Source organism: Theropithecus gelada, chromosome 18 (assembly GCF_003255815.1).
Source record: "Theropithecus gelada isolate Dixy chromosome 18, Tgel_1.0, whole genome shotgun sequence".
Classification (NCBI taxonomy): Eukaryota; Metazoa; Chordata; class Mammalia; order Primates; family Cercopithecidae; genus Theropithecus; species Theropithecus gelada.
In genome coordinates, this window is record NC_037686.1 from 15,841,868 (window position 1) to 15,859,101 (window position 17,234).

At 43.6% G+C, this 17,234-nt stretch overlaps 1 protein-coding gene across 2 annotated transcripts in view; it reads left to right on the plus strand.

Annotated features, from left to right (window-relative positions):
• Positions 1-17,234, plus strand: part of LAMA3 (laminin subunit alpha 3) — a 273,500-nt gene that overhangs the window by 53,901 nt on the left and 202,365 nt on the right. For both annotated transcript variants that reach the window (XM_025365425.1, XM_025365424.1), the window contains exons 3-6: positions 7,209-7,326; positions 8,684-8,802; positions 10,136-10,306; positions 12,935-13,026. In XM_025365425.1, the coding sequence (XP_025221210.1) occupies positions 7,209-7,326; positions 8,684-8,802; positions 10,136-10,306; positions 12,935-13,026 (500 nt within the window). The remainder of the gene's footprint in view (positions 1-7,208; positions 7,327-8,683; positions 8,803-10,135; positions 10,307-12,934; positions 13,027-17,234) is intronic.

Here is a 17,234-nt window from a genome sequence, read left to right on the forward strand (position 1 = left end):
TTGGTTCTATATTTAGTGACTTATTTTTTCATAATTTGTATTTGTATTTTGTACATGGGTAGTAGGGAGATTTGTAATTTAGTTAATAAAAATAAATGCTTTGGCCGGGTGTGGTGGCCCACGCCTGTAATCCCAGCATTTTGGGAGGCCAAGGCGGTTGGATCACAAGGTCAGGAGATCTAACACAGTGCCTAACACAGTGAAACCCCGTCTCTACCAAAAATACAAAAAATTAGCCAGGCATGGTGGCAGGCGCCTGTAGTCCCAGCTAGTTGGGAGGCTGAGGCAGGAGAATGGCGTGAACCCGGGAGGCGGAGCTTGCAGTGAGCTGAGATGGCACCACTGCACTCCAGCCTGGGTGACAGAGTGAGACTCCGTCTCAAAAAAAAAAAAAAAAAAAAGTTTCAAAGTGTCTTCCCCAGGTTACTTATTAATTACAAATGTAAAAAATGTAACTTACGATGGGGAAATATGATGGACATCTTTTTAAGCAAGTGATAAAACTTGGCATTGTCAATAATAGGACAGCTTGGCTTCACGTGCCTCTTGCTGACATCATGAAAAGGAAGTGCCACCCAGCTAGTGATTTGGCCAAGAATGCCCCACCTGACAGCACTTTGGGAGGCTGAGGCAGGTGGAACACTTGAGGTTAGGAGTTCCAGACCAGCCTGGCCAACGTGGAGAAACCCTGTCTCTACTAAAAATACAAAAATTATCCAGGCGTAGTGGTGCACACCTGTAATCCCAGCTACTTGGGAGGCTGAGGTCCAAGGATTGCTTGAACCCAGGAGGTAGAAGTTGCAGTGGGCCGAGATCGTGCCATTGCACTCCAGCCTGGGGGACAGAGTGGAACTCTGACTCAAAACAAACAAAAAAGGATTCTCCATCTGAGTCAAATCGTGAGAAAATAAGCAGACAAATTCAGACTGGGGGACGTTCTGTGATTCTGTGACCAATTCTATGACGGAACGTTAAGACTTAGAACAGACTGTGGGACATTTTGGACTCTTCAAAATGTCAGTGTCAGGAAGGATGAAACATGTTGGGGGACTGCTGTGGATCAAAGGGGACAAAAGAGACCTGACAACTCACTGCCATATGTAATCCTTGATGAAATCCTGAAATGGGAGAATAATGCAATGGGGATTATTGAGAGGATCAGGGAAATTTGAATATGGACAATGTATTAAATACAATTTTGAATATATGGTAAAATTTCTTATGCATGAAAATGTTGAATTTATGTGGAAGAAATATCCATGTTCTTGGAAGATAACATGCTGAAGTATTTAGGAGGAAAGTATTATGATGTCTGTAACTTCCTTTCAAAGAATCAAAAATGTGTGTGTATGTGTGTGTGTGTGTAGAGAACAAAAAAATATGGCACATTGTTAACGGTGAATCTAGGTGAAAAGCATATGAGTATTCATTGTATTGTTCTTTGAGCTTTCCTGTAGGTTTACAAATTATGCAAAATAAAAAGTTGGGAGAAGTAAATTATGAAATGCCACCTTATGGAATAATATGTTTATTAAATTATAAAGCTGTTGACAGACTGATCTCACTTTTATTACAAACTTGGAGGTTTCTGGCATGGGGAGTACTCTTTAGTTGAGTGGGAAGCTTATTTTGGATGTGACTTTAAGTGTACTTGCACAGTATTTTGCACTTTCACAATCCCATCTGTTAGTTTCATTTCAATTCAACAACATGTATTATTAAGCCCCTTTTCTGAGGATACAGGAGTGATTCAGACACAAAGATGGCACAGCCTAGTGGGAATGACAGATGAAAACAAATATGTACCACAGTGCATGACAGGTGCTCTTTTAGAAGAAGAATATCAAATTTGTATGAAGTACATATTATTCTTCTTCATTTTCTTAAAAAATATCTGTTTTGATCATTTTATGAGCAAATAAATGAAATCTCAGAGTAGGTAAGTGATGTACTTGGAGTCACATAGCCAGTGGGTGACAGGGCAGAGATTTTCCCCCAGGGGAGTTCATTCTACTACAACTTAGCTTAGACGCCAAGGTAGGACCACTACGGGGTTCAACTCTGTCTCTATGTTTGCCAGCTGGTACCTGCCCCTTTAACTCAGTAGTAGCTACACAGCTTTACTAGCCATCCATCCATCCACTCATTTATTCATTCACACCCATGTATGAACACCTGTTACATGCAGTCAGTCCAGGAAAGGCCTGAAATGAATAGAGGACAGGCTGCACCAAGCTGTAATTTCAGAGGCTTCAGTGCATGCAGCCCTGCGGCGAGAAGCAAGGATCAGAGGACACCCTCTGGTCTCCCCTACTCACCTTGAAGTCTTTTGAAGTTGAAGTGCCTCACACTCTCCCTTTTATGATCATTATCTGCTTTACTAAAACATTATTTAAAAGACTACTTTGTTTCTCTACCTAAAGAATCACTAACACACTTCAAGCTATCTTTAGCTTATTACAAAAGCACGTGGAGAGAGTACAACTCAGTCCCTCTCCATCATTTCTCCCCTTATCTCTGACCCCCAAATATGATCTCTTTGAAAATGTACAACTTTGCCTTGCTACCTACAGTGGCTCCATAGCTTGGTGCTTTCTAGTCTCACAGAGGGTCCTCGTTTATATCAGCAAATCTCTAGCATCACTCATGTGTGCTTTGAAGTATTTTCAGTGGCCAAAGAGTAAACTCAAGTACTGAGAGTAAAAAAGGAATGTTAACAGAAGGAGTGATTCAACAAGCATATCATTTAAAATTACCAAGCAAAACAGAACGAATCCCTACCTGTTGGCTTAACATGCCTGAACCGGGCTGTGAACATACTTAGGAGACCTCTCACTCTGCCTCACTGTGACATTTTGAATCTGCAAGTGTCAGAGGAGATTTGCCGCAGAGCTGGAGACTTTGGCAAGATTCCAGGGCATGTTACACAGCAGGGGTGGTGATAAATAACACATATAGTCGCTTGGTGCAAATGGGATCCAAACCAAAGAGATGCACCCTACCAATATATTCAGAGCACATAAACATACATTGGGGAACCTCAGAAATAATTCCTAAGACAAAAATGGGAGGGAAACATTGAAAAGTGGCATGTTCTAGCTAATTAGTGCTGGAAGATGAGTTGGTGCCATCAGTGGAGTTATTAAGTTAGGCCTGGGTGGCAGGATACTGTAACAGGCAGAGGGGAACATCAGTTGCTGCTAGAGTTGGGATTTTTAAGTGTCATAATGCTTCAAAGGCATCAAATGTTACCTAGAAACAAGATGAAACTAAACAAAGAGAGGCTGCCTTCTGAGCCACTGAAGCTACTTCATTCACATGGCTTTGTAGTGGCAGAAACTATAACTTTAGAAAACCAATGCCCTCCATTAACACTTGAGATATATCATAAGATAGCGCCCCACCCTGGGCTCTATAGAATAGAATTTTAGCATATTGGGAAATAATGATGTTTGGCACTTCTCTGATGACTTCTTCCCCTCAAGATGAAACAGTTCAAATATTCAGTACCTATTAGGTCCTGTGACATCGCAAACGCTCAGTGGGTGGAATACACTTAGGCTCAGTGTTTTTATTCCTGCAAGGTATGGGCTTGTTACTTAACCTCTCTAGGCCAAACTTTCCTCAACTTTAAAGTGGGGTTAATAAAACTCCGCTTCTTATTGTGAGGTCTAAATGAGAGAATGTTTGTGAAGTGCTTAACATGGTATGTGGAAAGACAGTATTCATTAAATCATGACCTATTAGATAAATAGTTTAGAGGGCTATGTGTGCTATGATTGTGGGAGTTTGGTGGAAGGGATTAAGAATGCTTTGAATGGTTACTGTATTCAAAAAAGTTTCATTTGTAGTCTTTTGAATTCACATAATTAACAGTGGCCTTATTTTGATGTGGTCTGAGAGAGATGTGCGAAGAGTTTTTAGCGAAATATATTTGCTCTGATTTTCCAAACAGGAATTCTTGGATTTCCTATGAATTCCTTCACTACATAATAATGGGATGTGTCTTTGGAAATTGTTACACCTACCTTTACAGTATTGCTTTATGATTTTCAGAGTACCTTATAATTCCTAATTAGTTTTTATGAGGTTGGATTGCTTTTTCTGCGTGTTGGTAGACAACTTGGGAGTGTTAACCTGAGCCCAAATAAGCACTTTTTTCAAGATCAAAGAGCAAATGTTTGATAGGGACAGAACTGGCTGAGCTTAGGGTTTCCAGTAATCAGTGTGACAATTCTTCCTTCCTCGGAGATAAGCAAAGGGGCTTCTTTGAGCAAGGGGTAAATCTCTGTGCCTGAGAGGAGTGGTTCTCAAAGTATGGATGAGAACCTGGGAGGGTCCCCAAGACCTTTTGGGAGGTCTACAAGGCCAGAGTTCCTCCTTCCTCTATTACAGATCTATGTGAGGCCAGATCTTCAAACACGTCAGCCAAACAACATATCACATCAGAGTGAATGAAGAAGCAGGTGTGGGAATCCAGCTTTCTCCTATTAAGCCCAACACTTAGCGAGCTTCACAAAAATGTAAAGCAATGCCACTGCTCTCACCAAAAATTTCATGTTTTAGAAAATACAGTTGGCCGGGTGCGGTGGCTCACGCCTGTAATCCCAGCACTTTGGGAGGCCGCGGCGGGCGGATCATGAGGTCAGGAGATCGAGACCATCCTGGCTAACACGGTGAAACCCCGTCTCTACTAAAAATGCAAAAAATTAGCCCGGCGTGGCGGCGGGCGCCTGTAATCCCAGTTACTTGGGAGGCTGAGGTAGGAGAATGGCATGAACCCAGGAGGGGGAGCTTGCAGTGAGCCGAGATTGCGCCACTGCACTCCAGCCTGGGTGACTGAGTGAGACTCCGCCTCAAAATAAAAAAATAGTAATTTTTAATAAAAATATATTCATGCTAACATGTAAAATGTTTATTATATTAAATGATTGATAGTATATCTATCTTAAAGTTTTTTAACTTTAATTTTAAATATGGTGCATATCAATAGATAGAACTCACACAAACGAAAGCTTTTTTAGGTCTTCAATAATTTTTAAAAATATGAAGGGGGTCCTGAGAACAAAAAGTTTGAGTCTCATTGTCCTAGATACTTTGCCTTCTGTTTTGGGGTTTGCAATGTTTACATTAGCTGGCAGTTCTCAGACTTAAAAAAACAAAAAACAAACAAACGAAAAACTCTTATCATACTACTGTTTGTGAAAAATATTAAGATGAAACTCCTTTTTTTTTTCCCCTTGGGGAAAAAAAGGAACCCACAGGGTCTGAGCACTCCCTCCTCCCCAACTAGAGGAGCCTGTGGTTCAAAGGGCTTTACTGGGCTAGAGGGGAGTGCTCCTCAGATAGTCACCGGGAAATCTGTTGCCTGGGGTCAGGGAGCCTGGAGTGGGGTGGGGATAATCCTCACTCATTAATACATTAACATAGATTTGCTTAACACTGGGTTCAGTGTCATACCAAGCTCTTTGGGAAATAGAACCTCAGGGTTCAAAATTCAAGCCAAATAAGTTTTGGGGGAAGGAATGGGAATAAACTGCAAAGCCTCCTGGCCGTGGAGCTGAAGAGTGGGAGGTGAAGAAAGCAGGACTGAAGCCCCTCTTCATCTCTTCCATACTTTTTGCATCATCCTGGCCACGGGCAAAAGAGTGATGAGAGTGAACGAGAAAGCTGTTAAGAGGGAGAACAATCAGGAAAAGATGAGACCAGAGGAGATCCACAGGGAAGGAGTGCTACCACTCCATCAAACAGCTGCTCGGGTTTCAGTTCTGGCAGCCGTGATCTCTCTAAAACCTGGAACCAGGGTTAGGACACTGCTGGGAAACACTCTGGGCTGTTCTGTTGGTTCTTGGCCCTGGGAGGGCTTAGCGTGTGATGACTATTGCTTGCCATCAGACTTTTCTGAATGCATAGACTTTAAGATGCACTGTAGACTGATTGAAATGGAATGGCATATTGGTTAAGGTATGACAAAGATGATGATCAATGTCTATATTTGGTGGAGAAAGAAAGATAATGATTTTCGTTTTGAATTTGATCAGCTTGAGAGGCTGCCCCTGGGTAGAGATGTGGAGGGGTGGCCTGCTCCGCCACACCTGTAGGCATTTCTCATCAGAAATGAGAGACTAAGAAAGAGACACAGAGACAAAGTATAGAGAAAGAAAAGTGGGCCCAGGGGACCGGCACTCAGCATACGGAGGACCCACACTGGGCTGGCACTGGTCTCTGAGTCCCCTCAGTATTTATTGATCATTATCTCTAACATCTCAGAGAGGGGAATGTGGCAGGACAATAGGGTAATAGTGGGGAAAGGGTCAGCAGGAAAACATGTGAACAAAGGTCTCTGTGTCATAAACAAGGTTAAGAAAAGGTGCTGTGCTTTGATGTGCATATACATAAACATCTCCATGCGTTAAAGAGCAGTATTGCCCCCAGCTTGTGTCACCTCCAGCCTTACGGCTGTTTTCTCCTATCTCAGTAAATAGAACGTACAATCGGGTTTTACACCAAGACATTCCATTGCCCAGGGACCAGCAGGAGACAGATGCCTTCCTCTTATCTCAACTGCAAATAGGCCTTCCTCTTTTACTAATCCTTCTCAGCACAGACCCTTTATGGGTTTTGGGCTGGGAGACAGGTGTTGGGCTGGGGGACGGTCAGGTCTTTCCCTTCCCACGAGGCCATATCTCAGGCTATCACATGGGGAGAAACCTTGGACAATACCTGGCTTTCCTAGGCAGAGGTCCCTGGAGGCTTCCGCAGTGTATTGTGTCCCTGGGTACTTGAGAGTAGAGAATGGCGATGACTTTTAACAAGCATATTGCCTCCAAGCACTTTTTTAACAAAGCACATCCTGCATAGCCCTGAATCCATTAAACCTTGAGTCAACACAGCACATGTCTCTGCGAGCACAGGGTTGGGGCTAGGGTTACAGATTAACAGCATCTCAAGGCAGAAGAATTTTTCTTAATATAGAACAAAATGGAGTCTCTTATGTCTACTTCTTTCTACATAGACACAGCAACAGTCTGATCTCTCTTTCTTTTCCCCACAGAGATGTCCAATAGACAGTTAGGAATCAGGATCAGGATCTTGGGCAAGGGCTTGTGGTGGGACGTGTTGCCTTGGGAATCAGCATCATATAGAGATGGTAGAAGCTATGAATCGATGAGATGACTTTAATAACTGTATCTCTTTTGTTTTATCAGCTCTTCCATGTGGCCTATATTTTAATCAAATTTGCAAATTCTCCTCGCCCTGATCTTTGGGTCTTGGAAAGATCTGTAGATTTTGGAAGCACCTACTCACCATGGCAATACTTTGCTCGTAAGTAATCTTGCCTACCATGTTATGTGTGGCTTTAATTACTTGAAACAGATCAAGACTATGGATTTAATTAGAAAATTAATCTTGGCTGGGTGCGGTGGCTCACCCCTATAATCCCGGCACTTTGGGAGGCCAAGGTGTGTGGATTATCTGAGGTCAGGAGTTCGAGACCAGCCTGGCCAACATGGAGAAACCCTGTCTGTACTAAAAATACAAAAATTAGCCAGGCATGGTGGCATGTGCCTGTTGTCCCTACTTGGGAGGCTGAGGTCGGAGTATCATTTGAATCCAGGAAGCAGAGGTTGCAGTGAGCCAAGATTGTACCACTGCACTCCAGCCTGGGCAACAGAATGAGACTCCGTCTCAAAAAAAAGAAAAGAAAAGAAAAATAATCTCTCAGTATGACTAGTTAGGTACTGGTCACTTTTAACCTCTAAATTACTCTTAGAACATTGGCTGGGCGTGGTGGCTCATGTCTGTAATCCCAGCACTTTGGGAAGCCAAGACAGGTGGATCACTTGAGGTCAGGAGTTCGAGACCAGCCTGGCCAACATGGTGAAACCCTGTCTCTACTAAAAATACAAAAATAAGCAAGGTGTGGTGGTGTGCACCTGTGGTCCCAGCTACTCAGGAGGCTGAGGTAGGAGAATCGCTTGAATCCAGGAGGTGGAGATTGCAGTGAGCTGAGATTGTGCCACTGCACTCCAGCCTGGGTAACAGAGACTTCATCTCAAAAAGAAAAAAAAAAAAGAATATCCCCATTTCTCAAGCATGTGTTCAAGGATACCACATGCAGAAATGAAGTAGAAACTCCTTTTATGATAACAGTTCTTGGCACTATTTGGGAGCACCTGTAAGATGGTAGAAGCTGTGAATCAATGAGATGACTTTAATAACTGTCATCTCCCATCTTTTTCCTTTTATGCAGAATTAGAAACTAAGTTCCATCTTTATAGATCCTATGCTGTGCTTTACTCACCTCGACTCTATTATCTTCACTAATGAAGAATGTCAGGGTTTCTAAACCCTGTGATGAACAGAGGTGGACAAGAATTTTGCTTATAAAGCCATTGAGTTTTCCAGTAGGTTTCCTTAGAAGATAAACTTGCCTAAGTAGGAGTGTGGAGTTAGCACTGCATCTCCAAGCATTGCCACTGAAAGTCAACTGGCCTGAAATGGCTTGGTATTTTCTTTCATGAATTAAAAACTCCATTCTCAGCTTTTCTCTAAAAGTTTTAAATGCCTTTCTCTTCTTTCTTTCTTTGTGTATTTTCTTAAGGAAATGTAAGTCTTCTTAAGAGATTTGCAACAAAATGATAATATTTTGTTATATAATGTTAAAATATTTTCCTTCTAGATTCTAAAGTAGACTGTTTAAAAGAATTCGGGCAGGAGGCAAATATGGCTGTCACCCAGGATGATGATGTACTTTGTGTTACTGAATATTCCCGTATTGTACCTTTGGAAAATGGTGAGGTAAGTAGATTTGGAAGACTGGGAGAGATAAGACTCAGAAATGAACATGAGGATATCCAATTTTTCATAATTGCGAAACTTGCACTTTCAAGGACATCTAACATAGATCAAGATGGAAACAGGGCTTGGGACTGAACAGTTAAGGAATCACATTGAGTGCTCCCAGAATGAACCAGGTTGGAAATTCTGTTGGGGGATTTCAGTTATCTCCAGAAAGTCAGGATTCTTGATTCAAGGCTCACAGGTCTTAAACTGTCCTTTCTGGTGATGTTTTTAGAAAGTGGGTTGCTGGTAACTGAAATGATGACCCCTTACCTCTTCACCCATGATCCCACGATCCCCTGTAAGAGTGAGGGGCTGGTGGTAGCAGGTAGATTTTCTCTATACTCTCTCTTCCCTCATCTGATAACTAGATGATCCAGAGGAGGACTCTGAGGTCCTACAGAATGGCTGCATCTCTAGATAGCAAAAGCCTGCTTCCCTGAATGACTGCATGGCTGCATGGAGCTGATCCTACCTGATCCCTGAAATCTTTTGGTAGAATGGGTATAATCTGTTGGAGAGAAAAAATTGCTGTCCCTGTGGGGTTGCATTTGGCCCTTGTAAAGTTAGCTTGGCTATTGTTAAGGGAGATGGGCAAACTCAGGTGAAACAATCAGTGAAGATTTCCATGGAAATTGTGAGGCTATAATGAATATGAACTGAGTTTCAAATAAACTTCCATCAAAGGTGTCAGCCTCCCTCTCTTTAAGTAGAGAGACCTTACCTGAGCATGTGGATGTGGTATCTTCTGACAACTCACGAGTGGTTCATATTTCCAATGGCTGACACTTGGGCTTCGTCACTTTGGGCTTTAAAACAAAATGGAGGGTTTACACAGATTTCTTTTCCCCCCCGCATTACTGTCAAACTTTGTATCTAGAGATTTCCTTTTTTCAACCTCATGTAGATGTTTGGGTTACTTTAGCTTTGTTTCTTTGATGCAGCTTAACAAAGTTGTGTCCTTATATTTACAGATTGTAACATTATGTTTTCAACATTTCATAGTGTTACAGTCCCACAACTACACTGATAGAACAAAGGCTTTGAAAATGATCTCTCAAGAGTCCAGGTTTCAAAGACATATTGCCAGACCTTGGAACCAGGAAGTAGGAGGGAAGATGGGACTAGCAATGATGGTTTTAGACATAAACAAGATCCAAGACCCCCTACGAATATCAAATAGCTTAGAGAAACCAAGTGCCTTGGGGCATGTGAGTTATTTTTGCTTACTTGTTGCTAAATTTTGATAAAAGGAACCTTTTCCCCCTTTATGTGTGTGTGGTCGTTTTAGGTTGTGGTGTCCTTGATAAACGGTCGTCCAGGTGCAAAAAATTTTACTTTCTCTCACACCCTGAGGGAGTTTACCAAGGCAACAAACATCCGCCTGCGTTTTCTTCGAACCAATACGCTTCTCGGACACCTCATCTCCAAAGCCCAGAGAGATCCAACTGTCACTCGGCGAGTGAGTAGTCAGAGCATTTGTTTTGTTACTTTATTTATTCATTTTTTTTGGCTTACCAAATTAATTGCCTTGAACTCTTTTAAGTAACCTTTGTAGCCTGTAATGATGTAGGTGTGGGAGTTGTTCTTGTCTGAAATACTAGATAGAATTAGGAGTTTATATCTAACGACGTATAAAAATGGCTGTTTGAAGAAAAATCATTCTATTCAAAGAAGATGAAAGGCAAACGATTATAGTCAGTCTGGTACTAGTCTGGATGGGATAATTAATACTACAGCCAACAATCCCAAAATCTCAGTGGCTTAACAAAATAAAGCTTTGTTTCTTGCTCATATGACAGTTTAACATGGGTCAGCAGGTAGGATCGGCTTCACATAGTCATTCAGGGAAGCAGGTTCTTTCTATATAGAGATGTAGCCATTCTGTAGGACCTCACAGTCCTCCTCTGGATCCCCTACATGTTGGTCATCAGATGAGGGAAGAGAGAGTGTAGAGAAAAATCTACCTGCTTCTCATCAGAGGTTATTTCTATGGGCAAGAACTGGTCATATTATAGCCTCACTTAGATGCAAGGAGGCTTGGTGATGTCATCTAGCTGAAATGGAGGCACCTAGGTACTGGTGAGCACTAGCGCCCTCTCCTGTGTTGGAGGTACCCCATGAACATGTCTCACTCTCAGGTGTCAGGGCAGTACTCTTGTCTCCTGGGCACAGAGGGAGCCCACAGAATAAATATATTGAGCTCACTCTTCTTCCACCCTCTGATCTGCTGGTGCCTTCCATTGGCCAAACCAAACAAGAAGCCAGAAAGAAAGACAGTCCATTGGTTGCAGCCATAAAGTTCACCTCCCAGGCACAGACAGGGTGGAGAAGGAGGAGAGCAGACCTGGAGGGTGAATGGAAGAAGCCCAGTGCACCTTATAGAGTTTGGCTTTTTATATAGGTAACATCAGAGAGCTGGGAAAGGAAGGGAGGGAAAAGTGTAAGTATTGCCACAGTTTTGAGCATTTTACAGAAAGGCAGGCACCTTGGATATAGGTGGCCTATCTTTTGTATTTTTTGCTCTCCTCAGCTCCCTCTGAGCTTCTGTGTAGTTGGGGACTGTGTTGAATCTGAGGATGGATATTTGCAAGGGAGGGCTGGACTTTCTCATAAACTATAGCCGGGCTGTGTCGCTGTTCCTCCATGTGCCCTGGAGCACTGCCACAAATGTACCTTACCAATTTTTTTTTCTTAAATTGTCTTTTTGGGGGTTGCAAGATTTGCAGTCATATATATCTATGTATATTGCTTTTCACTTAGATAAATACAGGCCTCTCCATTAAATACTTATTTTATGGAGTGTACCGCATACATAGTACATAATCTTAACCCCCCAAGTTTAGGTTGCTTCTCTCATGGAGGAATATGATACCAGCTACTTTATGACACACATCACGTGTGCTGCTGGGTGAAGGCTGACTGGGGGTTTCTCTTGCTGCTGCTGCCCTTAACACGTGTGGAGGGGAACTTTCACAGTGGCCAGCAGGAAAGCCCCTGAGTCTTAATTTGTCATGGAAAGCCCTGGTAATACTGACTTTATCTGTATTAACAAGGGGGGCTGTTAATGGCTTCAGACTAAGATGTTTCCAGGAAGCCTTGATACTTTAACAGGTTTTAATGAGGGAACCAGAACAGAACCCCAACATTAAATCAATAGGACTCTTTAAGGCAACCACACTCAACAACAACAACAACAATAAAGGGACAAAAACCCTCTTGTCCTTGTGAATTCAAAGACTTCTCGCTGACAGATATTCTTCTCACTGGCAGCATGGCCTCAATGAGAAAGATTGTTCTACAGTCCTCACATTCCTCCCAAATCCTGGGCAGTCTCCTGCCAAGTCTGAGAAGGAAGGGAGCTGGCAGAAGGAGCTGGCAGGAGGAGCTGCCTATTGTCACCACTGCAGAGGCCTCCAACATATTGGAGAGGGGCCTTGTCAATGAGAGGATCTACACATATTTGTGGCCTGGTTTAGGGGCTGATCTTCAGCTGAATCTGAGCTGGCTCTCTCTGGCCTTTCTGGAGCTTGAAACTTTGACTCTAGTCTTTCCGACCCTGTGCTAGGAAGGCTTCAGCAAATTCTGGTGGCCCCTCCAGTCTCGGGGATGCATTGGATCCATCTCTGTAAATATTATCTCCCTTCCCGGAACCTGGGATAGTATTTTGCACAAAGCAAGTGCAACCTTTTTGGTATAAAAATTCAGTTTTGATAAATAAGTATGTTCAATGTATAAAATTCATTTGTGTAGAACATAATGTAAAAATTATTTTAATTTACATAAAAATAAACTTGGACGTTCTTAATCCCTTTCCTATAGGCTATAAAGTATGATTCTTTTCTAAGGCAATTTCCCTTCATGAACTTCAAGCATCTGATTTTTTTAAATGCACAAATTCAGCAGTATGTTATTACATTTTATCAAGGAATGTGTTTATTTTATAAGACACGTTACATCCCAATGTAGGGCTCAAGAATATGGAATTTTAAAAGGGAAGCAGAGGCAGCAGATGTGGGTTAAAGACTAGTAAGAGAAAGCTTTTGTCACTGTTCAGTGAAACTTGCACATTCTGTGTTCTGTTGTGCAGTATTATTACAGCATAAAGGACATCAGCATTGGTGGGCAGTGTGTTTGCAACGGCCATGCTGAAGTGTGCAATGCAAACAATCCTGAAAAACTGTAAGTACACTGTGCAAATTTTTTTCAGCCTTACCATGAATAAGTCTAATTATTTCAGTGGGTGTTTGCATCCCATTAAATGTTTCTAGGTTCCTGTCCTCAATAGGAATGATTCAGGATCAATGAATAGGTGGGGGTGTGTGCCTCCTCTCCACCAACTCTCCACTTTCTTTCATATAATCGCTATGGGTCCTGGCAGACATGGCTAATCAATCACAGCACTCTGGATAATCTGTGTCCCAGCCACCAAATCACCCCCAAGACATACCTCAGGCAGCCAACTGATTAGAGCTGGCAAGAAAAATAAAACTTGTCATTCCTGGTTTAATGGGATTGGGGTGTACATTTCAAATCCTTGTTTTTTAAATTGTGGTGAAATACACATCAGATTTACTATTTTAACCATTTTAAAGTGACAGTTCAGTAGTAGTAACTATGTTCACATTGTTGTGCAACTAATCTCCAGAACTCTTCATTTTGCAAAATTGAAATTCTATACCTGTTAAACAACTCCTTGTTTCCTCCTACCACTGGCCCCTGGCAATCATCATGACTATCCTAGGTACCTCATATAAGTGGAATCAGACAGTATTTGTCCTTTTGCAACAAATACTGGCTTATTAAATTTGTCATCACTTATTTCACTTAGCATAATGTCCTCAAGGTTCATCCATATTGAGCATGTGTCAAAATTTTCTTTTTGTTCAAAGCTGAACAGTATTTCCTTGTATATATGTATATACTACACTCTGTTTATCCATTCATCTGTGAATACACACTTGGGGTGCGTCCACCTTTTGGCTATTGTGAATAATGCTGCTGTGAACATGAAGGTACCCTTTTTGTTTTTAATTTGAGTATATTTTGCATACAGTAAGATGCATGAGTCTTAAATGTTAAGTGTTCAGCAATACATTTGTGTTACCACTGCAAGAGGGATACTTTAAAGGGCTGGAAATTACAGGATGCCAGATATAGTAATCATTTTATCTCAATGTTTAACTTAAAGTCTACAATGTTTCATGAGCAGCATTTACCAGAGATATATTTCACTTTTAGTCAGATTCAGGCTTGTGCCTCTTTAGGTCAAGCTTTGTGTTCAGGCAGAATTGCTAGTTCTCAAAGTCCGTGATGTGCTTTATGGGGCCCTTCTCCTTGACCACCCATAGCCCTTAACGTTTTTGTCCCCACTTCAAGGATCCAGCAGTGCTGTTGAGGGAGCTCACACACCAAATGATTAACCTTTAGTGGAAAATGACTTGTTTATTAATGGTTAATATATTTCCACCCTGTAATGTCCTGTCTCCCTGAGACACTAGAAATCAGGTCAAATAAGTTCTGAGTTGGAGAGAGGAGAGAAGAGGTCCAGCTAATGTCGCTGAGCCTGGAACAAAATAGTGTCATGTGGGAAAGGAGTACATGCTATCACAGAGGCCATGAGCTTCCTACTTAGAAAGGCTGCTGAACCCTGGAGACCCTGGCAGAGCTGAGGAGTTCTACACTGGGTGGTTAATTCTCCCAATGCACATGTGTGGAGGTCTCCCTAAGCCTTAGTGAAAGGCTCAGTTTGGCAGCAATCCACTTCAACATGACTGCCTGCCTTTTCTTGTCTGCTGGTTTGCTTCTGCCCAACAAGCTGACCTTGAACAAATGCTGATGAAATCCACATCCATGATGAGGTAGAAATCTTATAATAATTTAAAGGGATTCAGAAACTTAATGGATAGAGCCAAGCCCAGACTATCAAAAAAGTTACTGGCTACTGAGGCGGAACTCAAGAAGGGGGGTTGTTAACCAAGCATGTGTACCATGTTGACCTTGCTGCATGGATACGTGGAAGGACCTCAAATTTAATTCTGAGCCTCCTAGCAGCCAACTCAAAAAGGGAAATCTGCTTGGTTTCATATTTCACTATGATCACAAGCTAAAAAGTAATAAGTTACTTAGAAAAAGCATGATTGTTGATACTAGTCTCAAATAACAATTTTCCCTAGGAGTGGGGCAGAGTGATCATCACGAAGGGAATTCTCTAATCAATGACATCTTTAAATAACATCTTTACAGCAGATGTATTATTAACCATCAGCCTGGGCTGCAAGAGAGGAAAAGCAGTGATTTGGCAGTGCCAGTGGGAATCAGATGGGTATCCAGCTCCTTTTTTTGCTATGCTGAATTTTAATCCCCCTATGTGTGGAGTTGGACTACATGTTCTTTTTTTTTTTTTTTTGAGCCGGAGTCTGGCTCTGTCGCCCAGGCTGGAGTGCAGTGCAGTGGCCAGATCTCAGCTCACTGCAAGCTCCGCCTCCCGGGTTTATGCCATTCTCCTGCCTCAGCCTCCCAAGTAGCTGGGACTACAGGCGCCCGCCACCTCGCCTGGCTAGTTTTTTGTATTTTTCAGTAGAGACGGGGTTTCACCGTGTTAGCCAGGATGGTCTCGATCTCCTGACCTCGTGATCCGCCCGTCTCGGCCTCCCAAAGTGCTGGGATTACAGACTTGAGCCACTGCCCCCGGCCTAAGACTATATGTTCTTGAAGCAGTCTTCCCTAAATAATCTTGTAGTCTAGCTAATGCCAAATGTTTAATTGGCAATGAGCTGAAATTGCCTCTCCAACAAGAGCACATTTGGATGCCAGTTGTTCTGTGCTGCCAGGTAGATCTATGTCCATGTGCTTTACCAGGCAGTTGAGTATGGAGAGAGATGACACCCTGTCTTGGGAATAGAACTGAGTATATTCCACACCAGCTTCCCTTAGAGAAGAGTTGATGGAATCCCTACAGGCACAGCCAAGAGCCTTCTTAGACAAGGCGTTTTGCTGCTGTTGTTGTTTTAACAGTCTTGGGTCTTTATTTGACTCAAACTGAACACTGCAAGTTTCTCATATTAAAAAAAAAAAAAAAGCTGTTTGCTCAATGCCGCACAAACGGCGGCATGCGGGGACACCCCCGCTCACCGCCCCCCCCAAAAAACACAACCAAAACCCAAAGCCTCTTTCATATTCACGATATTCATGAAGCACCAGCTATGGAGTCAAGCATCTTGGTTTAGATTTAGTCTCTTTGCCTACAATCATGACCTTCGTCAAGTGCGTTTATCTCTGAGCACCAGTATCGTCATCCGCAAAGTGGGGCAAGTTCCACCTACCACAGTGAGACAGGAAAGGGGCTCCAAAACTGAGAGCTGCCATCACAGTAGATGTTGTAAGGGCCGGACAAAGAATTCCAGAATCCTGGTGCTACCAGCCCACTTCACCTGAGCCACAGCATCCCAGGCTCGGGAGTGCCAGGACTCAGGGGGGCCCTGGATGCGGTGCCTGCACCCAGTCCTTCCCCAAGCACGTGGCAACCATGTGCTCCCAGTGGTGGTTGCCTCCTCAGTCCCCTCCGAACCTCCCCGCTCCCCACTCCCTGCCCCCCACCTCGTCCCGCCCCAGTAACTGGCTGAAGCAGCCGGGTGAATTCTGGGTCCAAGAGCCCCAGACTCTGAGGCCTGGGGACTGGAGAACAACCCTTGGCTGTGCGTCCGTGCCCTCCTCCAACAGGGAGGCGTGTGCTTCTCCGTGAACCCAGCCTCCTGGACCCACCCAGCCCGGAATTAGAAGCCTACCACGCCGGCCTGACGCACGCCCAGCTCCGAGGCCTACCCCGCGCAACCCGAACTGGGTTCCACCTTACCTCAGGCCCCGGGCCTCGCCTGGCTCATGCTCCTGGGGCTTCAGGCCGTCTTCCCACCCCTTCATGCCCCCGGCTCCCTCCTGGCTCGCATTCTTCCAGATCCAGCAGCTCTTCCCACTCCCTCGGGCCTCCAGCCTGCTTGGCGCTCTCCAGCAGCCCGGGCTGCAGCCGGATTCCCACCTCCAACCCTTCGCCTCTCCTTCCTCCTCCCCAGTCCCCTCCCCAGACCCCACCCTCACTGCCACCAGACCCTGCTTGGCCTCCTCCAGCTCCCCCCAGCAGTTGCCAAAAAGATAGTTCTGAGGCCTCAGGGGGCTCATCCATCGAATCTTCTGTGGGGTGGTGGCGCGCTATTAGGTGAGAGAGAAAAGGCAGACGAAGAGGAACGACTCCTGCTCCACAGACAGCTGCGCAAGACCAAGACGGAATCACACCAGTGCTGGACAATGGTTTTGAATCCTCTTTCAAGCACAGAAGGAGGGAGCTCAAAGCTTGGAGTTCCAATCCAAAGCCAAGGCTGAAACAATTTCATTTT